General features: G+C 35.2%; 1 protein-coding gene across 5 annotated transcripts in view; it reads right to left on the reverse strand.

The window, feature by feature from the left end:
- Positions 1 to 14,236, reverse strand: part of ATRNL1 (attractin like 1) — an 805,870-nt gene that overhangs the window by 283,676 nt on the left and 507,958 nt on the right. For 4 of the 5 annotated variants that reach the window (XM_027529449.1, XM_027529446.1, XM_027529448.1 and 1 more), the window contains one exon: positions 2,667 to 2,774. In XM_027529449.1, the coding sequence (XP_027385250.1) occupies positions 2,667 to 2,774 (108 nt within the window). Of the gene's footprint in view, positions 1 to 1,323; positions 1,660 to 2,666; positions 2,775 to 14,236 lie in introns of those variants that run through there. The other variant, XM_027529450.1, reaches the window with a different exon arrangement.

The raw sequence follows: 14,236 nt of genomic DNA on the forward strand, positions 1-14,236 counted from the left end.
CCAACATTCAAAACAAATAAAGCTGGAGGACTCATATTTTCTAATTCTAAAACTTACTACAAAACTATAGTAATCAAAATAGCGTTGTACTGTCATATTATAGATTTAGAACTATAAATGTCTATAGATTAATGGAATGGTATTGAGATTATAAAAACAAATTCTCACACTTATGGTCAATTGATTTGAAACAGGAGTCCCAAGATCATTCAGTGTAGATAGAAAGTCTTTTCAACAAGTAATAAAAAATTACCAAATTACCCAGAAATTCAATTCTTATTTATATATTCCAATGCAAGGAAACAAAATTTGTAGACAAATATTCACAGTAGCATTTTTCAAAATATTCAAAAAGCGGAAATAGCCTAGATGTTCATCAACTCGCAAGTGCAAAAACAAACTGTGCTATATCAATAATGTGTGTGTGCATGCTCAGTCGCTTAGTCGTGTCCAGCTTTTTGTGACCCCATGGACTGTAGCAAGCGAGGATCTTCCGTCCCTGGAATTTTCCAGGCAAGAATACTGGAGTGGGTTGCCATTTTCCACTCCAGGGCATTTTCCTGAGCCATGGATTGAACCCATGTCTCTTCATTGGCAGGCATGTTCTTTATCATTGAGCCACCTGAGAACCCCTCTTGTTATCAATAATATCAAATATTACTTGGCAATAGAAAGAAATTAAATACTCATCCACAATGTGGGATGAAACTTGAAGACGCTAAGGCTAAGTAAAAGAAGCTAGTCACGAAAGACCACATATTGCATGACCCCATTTATATGAAATGGAATGAAAATATACTATAGGAAACTCATATAAGGACAAAAAGTAGATTAGGGCTTGTCTATGGTTGAGAACGAGGCTTGAGGAAAAAGAGGGGGTGAGAAGGGAGTTTCTTTAGCGGAAGATGAAAACGTTCCAAAATTGATTTTTGGTGATGGTTACACAAGTCTGGATATACTAAAACCCCTAAATTTCACAGTTTAAATAGGTAAATTGTATGGCATATGAACTAATTTTAATAAAGCTGTTTACAAAAAGCCAACAAAACTACACATTGGTAAGTAGAACCAGATCTCCAGAAAACTTTCTAAATGGGAGTAGGTAGGTAGGTTTTATTCTTCTGTGACGTTCTGAATTTAAGTTTTAGAAAACAAGGGATACACACCAGTTATTCATCTAACTAGTAATGACAAAAGGACACAGAGAAGTCGGAAACACGCGAATAAAGGACTACCAAGTAAACGTGAGCAAAAGGAAAGCAGAGGCAGAAGTTTTTAAACTCTACAAAATAAACTATTTATTATGTATATTTATTACATTTGTTCCTTAAGTTTATGAGTGTTTTATCTCAACTTACGTATGCATCATTTACATTTGTTTTTCTCTTATGAGTTGAGTTTTAACAGCATTCAAGAATGCTTTAAATAGATGAGGAGAAAAAGGAAGTTAGATTCAGATAGAGTTTTCAATTTGTTAAAAGTTTTGTACTAAAGGTATTTGAAATTAAGGGTCAGAATGAAATTAGAGCACTTACTGCGAAGTTAGAAATTAGAGCACTTCTCCCTAAGCAATAGAAGATATACCCACACATTATCTAATGTTCTAAGCTTCGGTGACAGCCTGTGATCTAGAGTAGTAAAAAATCAAGGACACAAAAGCTAAAAAAAAAAAAAAAAATTACTTAGAGAAATGTCTTCCAAAACTGTCCTTTGTGCATCATGTCTGATTTAGTTTTAGTTTTTTCAGAATAACCAAAAATTTTATGGACAAGATCAATTATATTTGTGCCTAGGTATTTGGAGGAGTTTATTTTTATATCCCTTGCTTTCCTCAAAGAAAAGCAAAGTCTAAATATAGCAACATGAAGTCAGTCACATAAGGGCACTTTTTAAAAGGTGAATAAAATATTTCAACTGTAAGGTATTTTTAAATCTTTCTGTTTAAACATCTTAACATGTATAAAACAAAAAATTTGGAAAATAAGCATAGAATAAAATTGCTATGCCTCAGAATGCTGTCATGAGTTGTGAATCACAATCTGTGGATTTTTGCTCTTTGGGAACCCCCATTATTTTCAGAAACCATGTCATGCACTATTTCAAGATCTGAAAACCACATTTACTCGCACATAATCATTTCTCTTTCACCATACTCCATCTCCCCATTTGCAATATGATACTGTACTAATACAGCCATAAAATAAAAATAGTCACTATATTCTACAACCTTCAACATTCAAAAAGTGAAACTATGTAATTAAAATGCAACTCATCTCCACCCACCTTTTATAGTCAACTTTGTTAATAAAGATAGATGTGACCTGTTAACTGAGGGGTGTTGGGCACTCCTAGGACTAAATACAGATGCGTTGTTTCCTTCATCGTACCTGTATCTTAAATTCCTTCAGTTCCTATCTGACAGGGAAAGGGTGCCAGGTGAGCAGTCTGTCACTCTTGCCTAGACTAATAGACTCTCCAGTGGCTTTTGTTACAGCTCATGTCATACTATTAAAACTATGTGCCTTGAAAATGGCATAACATATGTAGCTGAATCTTGTCAACTCTAGATAATCAGACTCTGTTTGGCTTCACAAGCAGATGCAGATTAGAGAAGTAATATAAATATGCAAATCACAGCAGTCCCCTCTCACCACCACTGTTCCTACCTCTAATGACCCTCGCAGAAAGTCTGTGTGTTCAGCTCCCACTTCCAGGGCTACATCAACAGACGCAAAGGGACGGCTGGCCATCTGCTGTCGTTCTCGGAGCAGTTGCTGGAGGGGGTTAAAAAGCACTCGTTTTAAGACAGGTTTTAGGACACGTTAAATTCAACAATATCTAGTCCTGTTTGGAAAAAAAATGGCATCTAAAATTTAGAGGTAATACACATATTCATATCTAGATCAATAAAAATGAAAATTATTTTCTCCTCATGGCCTGGGTTATATTTCCTTATAGGGTTGAAATGTATGGTGCCTCCTGACCGCCACCTCATAGGCCAAGTGAAAAGCACTTTGAAAACTTCAGGTGAGAGGTACTACTTAAGGAAAAACTGCTATTATGATGACAGGCATGCCAAGTCTTTCCACTCAAAATAACTCATGCCTGTGTCTTAGCTGAAAGCAAACAGCAGTACAAATGATTGAGAAAAGAGAATGAAAAGTTGTCAAAATGCATTAATAGAGATTAAAGGAACATACACCCACCAAGACCCCAGTCTTGTAAGTCATCAAGATCCCCCTTGTCAATTGCTATAGCACCAGCAGGGATTTTTATTGTCAGTGTTTTTAACTTTATTCAAAGCCATGGTGTTTATTATTTAAATGATTAGTAGGTTGCAAAAACGTGTGCCAGGGCTTCTAAAACACTCTTCAGATATTTGTTTCTTCTCTTTGCGTCTCTTCTCGGCTTTGCCCAAACAAAAACCAATAAACCAGCAAGTCCCAACCAAGTACCCAGCTAATTTATATTTCTGCCTCCCCTTGTAATTATAATATTCATTAAGTCATGATAAGAAAAAATTGATGACCAGTACTAGATATTGCGAATCTTGCCCTCCTCATTCAACACAGCTAATAAAATTATTATTAAATATTAAAAGTAGATGAGCAATGCAATTAAACACTCTTTCAAATGAGAAGAAAATCCTATCGCTGAAGACAAAATCCTTGAACACAATGAATGGCTTCATTATTCACAGTGATTTCTAAAGATTCACTGGCAGTAACTTAAAACATTAACAACTGGTCTTTGAATGTAAATGTACGGAGCACTGTGATGCATCATTCATAAAGTTCCCTTTCTCATGGTGAAGGAACAAAAGCCAACACCTGATGGCTCTTTATTTTTAACATTTTTATTTTAACACTTGTGACACCGCAGTGACAGTGTTCATGTAATGAGCATCTCAAACATAATCTAAGGGCTTGCTTTTCTTATTGAAGAGAGAACATCCGCTTGCGAATATGGGACAGAAATAATGCAACTATTACCTAGCTAGAGTTCAAGGTCTTAAATTGTATGTATTTTTAGAAGAAGATACATAATGAAGACATATTAAAAACATATTCAGAGTAAAAAGCAAATGTGATCTAAATCACCCAAATTATTCACTTTAGTATAAACTCAGACTTGCACTATTAAAAATACAGCTGCTGGCCAAGAGAATCTTATTTGTGTCTCTTTCGATAGGAGTGGCCAATTGATCTGAATACTGTGTCTATGCAAAATGCAAACATAATGTTACTCCAAATACCAGTGGATGCTAAGTGTAGAAGACACCATGTTCTTTTTATCTGATAAAACATAAATGCACACACAGATACACACACAGGAATACACAAACTGCCTCTGTTACAGTTAATATAATAATTCCCTTGAGAAAACTATAAATTCTAGTTTGGATTAAGGCAATTTTCTAACATTTGTATTAAAGTTTCTCCATTTTTACTAGTTTCCCTTAGCTTATAAATGGCATCTCCTATAACTGATTCTTTAAAAAAAAACAACAATTTGTTTCTTCACCTTGCCTTTTTGCTACACCTAAAAGTAAAAGCTCTACAAAATATAATTAATGAGAACTCAGTCCCACAGATTGTAATGTAAATCTATGATTATTCTAAATTCACTATCTTTAACAAAGACTAGATTTCTCTGAAAAAAATGTATTATTTTGACCACCTCCTACACTCATAATAAAGAAAAATCAGTGATTGATAGTTTTATTCATTTTACAAAGTTTACCAATAGGACAAAAAGGCACTTTAAAAGATTCCAGTTTGTCTTCTGAGCATTGAGTTTTCATCAGTTTTTAAGAACTGAATGTTACTACAGTACTCTTTGCAAAGAGGAAAGACACTGTTCTTGCCCAGGACCGTAACACTGAAGTTCGTAAAACAAGATACGGTGAAATAAAAATAATGAGAGCACAAGACAGTGTACAGCAGAGGTTACAAACAGGGAATTCGCCAAATTAATTCACTCGGGGTCACGTAACAGAGGACTAGTTCGAGGACTTTGGCCAGTGTACCAAGTTTCTGACTTTGGGGAACCTAATGAAATGGTTCTGACCCGGGAAACTTGGAGTAAAAAGTTTTATCCTAAAACACTCTTGCTTTGATAGGATGACCCTAAAATAATAACATGGAACAAAGTGAGATTTGTCATGCTACTAAATTCCTGGCTCTCGGCTGAGTCCTTAACAATCGTCCTTTCTTTTGCCAGTTAACATCTATGTGCATTACTTCTTGAATTTTGCCCCTTCTGTGTCAGAATAAAAGAGACATAAACAATTCACATTTTATGCTTACAACTCAAATTTCCTGGAAATTTAATGATGATACTGACAGGCAATTTAGTTAGACTTTAGAGTTAAAAAAATCTGTGTTTGAATACCTGGTTTTCCACTTAGTAGCCGTTTAAGGTACTATTTATACCTCTCTGAATTATTTAGACCTCTATAAGCCTCATATTTTCTCATAGCAAAATTGGGCTATCAATAGTGTCTACACCTACAACTAGCCCTTAGAGAACTTGTTTTGATTCCCAGTTTCTCCACCCATTACCTACTGCACCATCATCAAATTACATAGACCTTTCTAAGGCTTATTCTCTATTAAACGGGAAGAGGAATGCTATTAGAAGTTTTGCTAATACTAAAAGCATTTGCACTGCTCCACACAGAATCTGGCACATTGTGAGAACTCAGTAACAGTTCATTGGTACAATTATTATGTTAAAATTTCAAGCCGTAACTTTGTCTTTAAAGATGGCACTCTAATTACCACAAGCCCATTTTCTTGGGCACTAGAGACACATTTTGCTCTATTAGTCTCCCTTTTAACAAATGTTGCAAATTTACGAGACAGTTGGAAAATGTCATGATTGTGGTAAAAATGAATTTAATTTGGAACCGCTTCCTGCCATTTGTGACTAAATGATAAAAACTCAACCTAAAAATTGTGAGGAAATATAGAGTACTTCCGTAAGAACTTTCAAAAATTATTTGTTGGTTGTGATTTTTATATAAAATGAAGTTTGACATTTTGCATATAGATAAGAAACCATATAACAGATGATCTATTTTATAACTAATCTGCAGTTGCCAATTATTCAGCAGAAAGAAAAGGCCAAAAGAACAAACTGATCATAATGCAATAGATTATAATCATGTTGCTGTAACCACTGTGGTGAAGGACATTTTAAAATTATGGATGTTCTTACTATCATGTTCGTTATGTATGATTGTTGTTTTATTATTCAAAGTCTCTTACAAAACAAACCATGAAATTAAAAACAATATGAAAATCCATGCTTACAGATGGAAACTGAGAACAGTCATTGATTCTATCAAATGTATATATGAAATGCTTCCACACGCTAATACTACTACAAATATCATATTAGTCCCCAAAGTTCATATTAATGACTTTTCCAATCACCCCTAAAGCTAAAACTCTAATGGATTTAGGATAATAATCTTTAAAAACACACACACTAAAAAAAAATCAAAACAGTAACCAACTCGCTTCCAGTTGTCTTCCTGTCGCCTGCCTCCTATGTTCAGATTCCATCTAGCCTCCCCCCATACCTCCAAATACCCTTCCACTCCATCCCAGGCGTGAAGTTATCATCTTATCTACAAGTTATTTATGATATTAGTGTGGCACTATCTCCTCAAACCTTCATGCTTTCCTGAAATCTTTAAGGCAAAAATTTATTTCTGTTTTTTATTTTGCTCAGCACTTAGTTTGTAGTCAATAGTATTTGATGACTAGACAATGAATGAGTGACTTAAAGTATAAAAATCTGTATCACCTGAATGTGACTGAAGGCAAGTTTTTATTAAACTGATTTTAATCATTGGAAAAGACCCTGATGCTGGCAAAGATTGAGGGTAGGAGGAGAAGGGAACGATAGAGGATGAGATGGTTGGATGGCATCACCGACTCAATGGACATGAGTTTGGGTAGACTCTGGGAGTTGGTGATGGACAGGGGAGGCTTGGTGTGCTGTGGTTCATGGGGTCACAAAGAGTCAGACATGACTGAATGACTGAACTGAATTATGAAGAAGCTTTTAAAAGTATATGTCCTCTGATATTCTGCTTTCCGGTGGCTCAGTCAGTCAAGAATCTGCCTGCAATGCAGGAAGACCTGGGTCTGATTCCTGGTTGGGAAGATCCCTTGGAGACGGGAATTGCAATCCACTCCAGTATCCTTGCCTGGAAAATTCTACGGACAGAGGAGCTTGGTGGGCTACAGTCCATGGAATTGTAAAGAGTCAGACACGACTGAGCAACTAACACAATCACACTGTTCTGATATTCTACAATGTATGCCTTATGCTCAAAAGTAAGGGGATATTCATTTTTTAAAAATGGGTCAATTCTGTGGATCCAACAAATCACCACTAGGCTTCTTATCTGTCTTCATTCACTTTATTACCATGCTATAAATATTATAAGGAAAACTGCCATAAAGTCATCACAATGCATTCATATTTTAATAGAAATTATTTAGATTTAGAAAGGTATAAAAGGATCAATCAAAATTCTTTAGTCATTATTTTTGAGCTTACATACTAAAATGAACAAGGAGCTTGAATTATATGTAAAGCAACATTTCATGAAAAAGTATTTCTATTATTAACACAGACACAACACAAAGTATAATAAGCAAAAGATCATTTTTTTTAGTGGAAGGATAGTGCATCAATGAATTAGGAAAGCATGATAATTCTATCATTTTTATAACTAAATCTGCAAGCTACAAGTTTACTCAGTTTTTCTTCATTATTTTAAAGTAAAATGTCCTTAACTGTCAAATGGTCACAGCAGACATTCAAGGTAGATTGTTCAGGTATGCAGGTTTGTTGTTTAAGCAGTAATATGTCAGAAACAAAACCGACCTTTACTGTCATCAAGCCTACTACCAGAGAGAAGAAGAGAGTAGAAATGGAAATTTTTCTAAATTTTCCAAAATACAAAGTTCAATATTTTCTCTAAAATGCCAAGAGATTATATCAGTATAAAACATACTCATGTCAATGTATGTGTGAAAGTGTATGTGTGAATATTCCTAAAATTATATATATAATTCAAAGTAACTGAAACTCAAAACTAAAACTCTTATATAAAATTTCAAAGTGTTAGTTGCTCAGTTGTGTCTGACTCTTTGCAGCTCCATGGTCTGTCCATGGAATTCTCCAGGCAAGAATACTGGAGTGGGTTGCCATTCCCTTCTCCAGGGGATCTTCCTGACCCAGGGTTTGAACCTGGGTCTTCTGCATGGCAGGCAGATTCTTTACTGTCTGAGTTAACAGGGAAGCCCTTAAAACAAAATAAAATGTCAAGATAAAGATTAATGCCTGCAAATGAATGTCTTTGTTGTCATCTGAATAACATTGAACATATCACTGATATGAATAAAAGACAGTCATCACAGAGTTTAGACTTAAAAGGGACCTATAGATCCTCTGGTCCAGAGATTTTTTAACCTACAGACTATATAGACCTATAACGGGTAAATAGATGAGCACTAGAAAAATCTATGAATCTACGAATCTAGCACTAAAAGATGACACTTTTATTAATTTTTTTTCCAATTTCAGTAGATTCAATAATTTAACTTACTACTGTCTTTAGAAACTAATTGGCCCTCTTTTAGAATCAAAATGTAACTCCACTGTTTTCTTAAATTCTTTTAATAAACAAATCTATCAATATATATTCACGCTTAAAACAGAATGGAGTAAATTATAAAAGCAAGCAAGACAACTTTAAAATTCCCTACACATCCCTATTTGCTAAATAAGAACTTCTTAAGTGCAGAATGGGTTTGAAGTTCAAACATGTGTTTCTAAAGTTTCCTTTTATTTCTTCCCTTTGTTTAGCTCAGTGTTTCCAAGCTTTGGGGTTTACACAGTTGTATGTGCAATGTGACCTATACTCTGTAGTGAATTATCTTGACTCTAAAGGTATCATTTATTCGTACCCATTTTATGATATCATAACTTCCATGTGAAATATATCTCATGGAACTCTAAAAGTTTTCAATATTATCAAGAAGAGAGAGGCACAAACTATGAGGCTGATAGCATCACCATCATTTGCATGCAATAAGGTCTTAAAGGGCTTCCCTGGTCGTTCAGATGGTAAAGAATCCACCTGCAATGCAGGAGACCTAGGTTCAGTCCCTGGGTGGGGAGATCCCCTGGAGAAGGGAAGAGCTGGCTACCTACTCCAGTATTCTTCCCTGGAGAATTCCATGGACAGAGGAGCCTGGCACGCTATAGTCCATGGGGTCACAAAGAGTAAGCTTTCTACCGACAGGAATTACAGAAAAAGACATTCAACTTTTGTGAGTATGGGCATTTTAAGTCTGAGCTGGCTTTGTTTAGGTTAATTTAGGAAATGACAAAAGAAAGAGAGCATGACAGATCTTCCTTATCCTCATATATTTATGGTTATGCATTATTAATTAAACATCATCGAAACCAAAACCATACTTCTTAGATGGCACAATTCTTCCCAACTGAAGTTTGAAGCCAAGAAAATGGAAAGAACATCCGACAACTGTCTGTACATGTCAATCACTATAAGTCCTCATGGAAAGTAGGTTTAATATTAAAAGGATGGAACATTTCTTAATACAAAAGCTGTAATTTCCAGCACCCTACAAGGTTGCTTATCAAATAAGTTAAGCTTCATATCATTGGATAGACCCTGGTCAAACCCTTTGTTTAGAGAGATCAAGCTGGTTTGTGATGTATAGCAAACAAAGAAAGTAAAACTCACTAGCCCCACCATCCCTACCAAATTCCCACATCTACTCCAGAAACTGCTAGCATTTGCCAACAATTCTCTTAATATTTTTAGGAAAATTAGCAAAGAACGAGTAGGTTCATCATTTCTCTCTAGTCTAAATGCAATATTGATACATGTTCCAGCTCTGTCAATTGCTGGTTTTCATCAACTGTGTGTCTGTTGACTACACTAATGGAGAAGTCCATCTTGTGAACACTTTTTCAAAAGAAAATCATCTGTAACTTAGTAACAGTAAACAGTTGATATTCCATGCAAAATTTTGATTATGCAGATGATATACTTGTGTATACTTGCTCTTATCTTACACATGGCAACATGTCTTGTATAATTCACTGATGAGAAAACAAGCATGGCTGTTACATCACGTGGTCCATCTCTTCACGCAGTAGCAATAAGAAAACAATTCTCAGGGACTTCCGTGGTGGTCCAGTGGTTAAGAATCTGCCTTCCAGTGCAAGGGATGCAGATTCGATCCCTGATTGGGGAACTAAGATCCCCCATGCCACGGGCAACTAAGTGCATACACCACAACAATTGAGCCTGTACTCTCTGGAGCCCATGAACCACAACTAAGTCCTGACACATCCAAAAAATAAAACAAATCAATATTTTTTAAAAGGAAAACAATTCTCAGTCAACTGTTACTGTGTTGTCAAGGAATTTCCTAAGGAACAGAAGCAGATGCTGAAATTCTTCTTTATTTGGTGTTCCAAAGGGTGAATCTTGAAGAATTTAGATTTAGATTCTAGGCAGAGTTTTCATTCCTTCCCTTCCCTCTCTCCACCTAAATAAATAAATAAATAAATGCCTAGTCTTAGAACAATTTGATAGGAAGTTCTTGATTTACTTGGTGACTACATTTGGCTGTGATCATTCACTCGGTGAATAGGTTTTACTGAGCTCTGTGTTCCAGACACTTTTCTAGGAACAGATATATGAGGTGAGTCTTTTGTTTCTATGTAGCCAGCATTTCCATGCTACTAAAAGAACACTGGTTTCCCTGGTGGCTCAGAGGGTAAAGAATCCACCTGCAATGCAGGAGACTCTGATTCAATCCCTGGGTTGTGAAGATCCCCCCAGAAGGGAATGGCTACCCACTCCAGTATTCCTGCCTGGGAAATCTCATGGACAGAGGAACCCGGTGGGCTACAGTCCATGGGGTTGCAAAGAGTTGGACACAACTGAGCAAGTAAGCATGCAAAAAAATATCAGGGATCCCTCTAGATCATCTACTGGGAGAATGGAAGGTGACAAATGGGGGAACCTTGTGATGTGGAAGAATTATTCAAGTAGCCTGGGTTTGAAAGCAACAGAATCTTATCTGTTTCTTAGTGAGCTAAAACCTGAAGACATGTAAAACTACTGCAAACATTTTTGAAGGTTACTTTGGACAAGTGTAAAATTAAAATATGGATTCTTAATTCTACATTGACAGAGATGGCATCACTGATTTTGACTTTGCCAAAGATGATCTCATGTCCAGATGAAAGAAATAATGCAGAATGGATTCATCTAGAAGAGCCAATTACTCAGGTACTACTTGATACAAGACCATCTTTTCTAATGAGCAATAGAAAATTTAACAGAGTTTTGTAAGGCAGTATTTTGTTCTGTTTGTACTTTTTGACAATTAAAACAAAAAGTCAAAAAATGAAATGCTTATTGACAATTTTGAAGATTACTCTGGACACTTAAAAGCATAGTTTACAGCAGATAAAAGTCTTATTTGTTCAACATATACATATATAAACAAATAATGAAAATATTAAAGAAAAAAGCCGCTACAGAAAATACATAAGGGTTGGGAGAAAGACAGTGGAGAGAGAAGGTGCTTCAGACCAGGAGGATTACAGAAGGTCTCTGCGGAAATCACATTTGACCTGAAACCTTGAATACTCAGTCAGAGTAGGTGTGCATTCTCAAAACTCCGTTTAACACAAAAAAAGTGTATTTCTGGCTCACATAAACTTTCTATAACTCCAGGTAACTTCACATCTGGTAACTTAGCAATACGGATGCTCCAGTCCTAAGACTCTTATCATTTCAACCCAGGGATTCCTTAAGTGTAAAGGCAGAAAAGAGACTAGTGAATCCTGCATGGACTTTTCAATGTCTCAGGCCAGACATAAAATATTTCCATAGCCATAGAGCTCACCCTAACTAGAGACCACAAAATGCAGAGGAACAAGTGCAATATTACATGAGTGGAACAGGAACAAATAAAGCCAAAAAGAACTTTTCAGGCAGAGGTAAGAGCAAATACAAAGTTCTAGAGTTCCTCAGGCTTTAAGTATGAGCTTGAAGTGTTCAACAAAAAGAAAGAAGTTTGAGTTTTATTAAGCAAGGGGGCAAAGAGCAGATGGTCAAAGGATAATTTTGGTTTTATCAAGGTTAAGAGAAATTGAAATAACATATACATATCATCAGGCATCATAGGATTCAAAAAAATCAGATTATTTTTTTTAAACATAATTTCCTTTTGTATTGCACAGACAGCCCATTCTTCTGGTGTTAGAAGTAGTTTGGAACAAACAGGCAAAAGAAATAGGCTTTACCCTCCTCAAATAAAGTTATTCAAGACATAACCAGAAAATAGCAACAGCAGTTAATCTCAAATACAATGAACCTAGCTCTCCCAGTAAGAATCGAAAGGTCAATTTTGTATGTAACCTTCTTTAATACAAAAGGCCAGGTGGTTGTAATTTATCTGAGCAAATCAAAATGAACAAAGGATGAGTACTGAAAAGGTCATTTAAAAGCTAGATCACTAGAATGGATGTTTAACACATATTACTCCTCAAAGAGCAACAATGAGAAGCTAAATAATTTCAAATTTTGAAACCTGCACTTGGAAAAAATTTTTTACCCACAAAGAATACCCCTATAGCCCCACTGTAGAATATATTACTTCCCCAAGTTAGAGGCCTAAGTTGCAAGAGGAGAAAATAGTTGTGCTGCTCTCAAGAAGGAGCAAAGGAATGACTTTGACAGCCACGCGGCACTCAGCATGATCTAGTCAACCTTGACGCCTGGAAATCTAAAAGCAGCTGATTACAATAGAAATGACACATCGACTCTTGCTTGTGTGCCAGTCATTTATGACTAGAGGCTCTTGTTACAATAAAACTCAGATCAACCCTTCAGTAGCTTTATTCCCCCCTTAAGAATTAATTTACGAAAGAAAGATGTTTTTTTTTCCTCCCTGATTCTGGGAATCAATACAAAGCTCAAGTTTCAATTCTGAACCACAACATGCTCGCTTCTAGGTTAAGAAATTCTAAATGCTACATAATCCGGTTAGCTTTTACATTTAGTGTATAAGTAGTCCATATTGAACATTTTAGTTTGTGACAATAATTTTGAAGTTTTTCAAGAGGTACTTAAAATCTTCCTGAAAATATAAATTATTCAAACACTGGCATTTTCCTCTTAAACAATGTTTTAAAAATATTTTTTCCTTTAAGGAAAATGTGATTATTTTGCTATTAGCTAATGGAGTCATTTTCAGTTCATTATTGAGAAACTCTAAAAATTGTTCTTTTGTAAAATATTTTGTTGTAAAATAAGACACCTACTTACTATAATGTATTTAATTCTCCATTGGAAGGTACTTATGATGCTCAGACGAATCACTGTGACAGAGTAATATGCAGTATTATTTGTTTTCAATCTTTTCTGAAAGTAGGTATGATAGAACTATTTTAAAAAGCTAATTTTAATCATTTGGATTTTTAAAATGTAAAGGGCAGTTTGATGCAGCATAGATGACTCATGACTGGTATAAATTGGCTTTCCTACGCACTTGGAATGGTGTGTTAAACCACAAAAATCAGAATCACAAAAATCAGACAATCAATGATCATAACAGATTCATTGAAATAACTCATTATCAGAGCTGGAAGGAATCCTAAATGTTACCTGGTCCAAATTTCCCTTTAAAGTGGGATCAAAAGTACTATTACTTTTCTGACAGATGGTTGTCTAGTATCCTTGAATATATCTAGCAGAAGAACCACTTTTTATTAAGATGGTATTTTCCCCCAAAGGTTTATAACATTGTTAGAAAGTTCATTATTTTGGGGACATTTGTGAACCATTAAAATTAAATAGGATACTTCTAATATCACTAAAACTGCTTTAAATTTGTTATGTGTTTGAAACTTTTCTAATATATTCAAATAAACAATTCTTATATTCAAATTTTTCATTCATTATTTTGCAACAGACATTTATGGAATATACCAAAGTTCAGGGAAGAGGGTCAGGTTCTCATGTTTAAGCAATACGAAACACAGTCTTATCCTCAAGGAGCTTACTCAGTCTCCTAAGGAAGACAAAACTTTCTATAATATGGTTTTCAGCATTTGGTTTTTCAGTGACCTTCTTAAAATGTAAAGTAAACACAATATT

Source organism: Bos indicus x Bos taurus, chromosome 26 (assembly GCF_003369695.1).
Source record: "Bos indicus x Bos taurus breed Angus x Brahman F1 hybrid chromosome 26, Bos_hybrid_MaternalHap_v2.0, whole genome shotgun sequence".
Taxonomy (NCBI): Eukaryota; Metazoa; Chordata; class Mammalia; order Artiodactyla; family Bovidae; genus Bos; species Bos indicus x Bos taurus.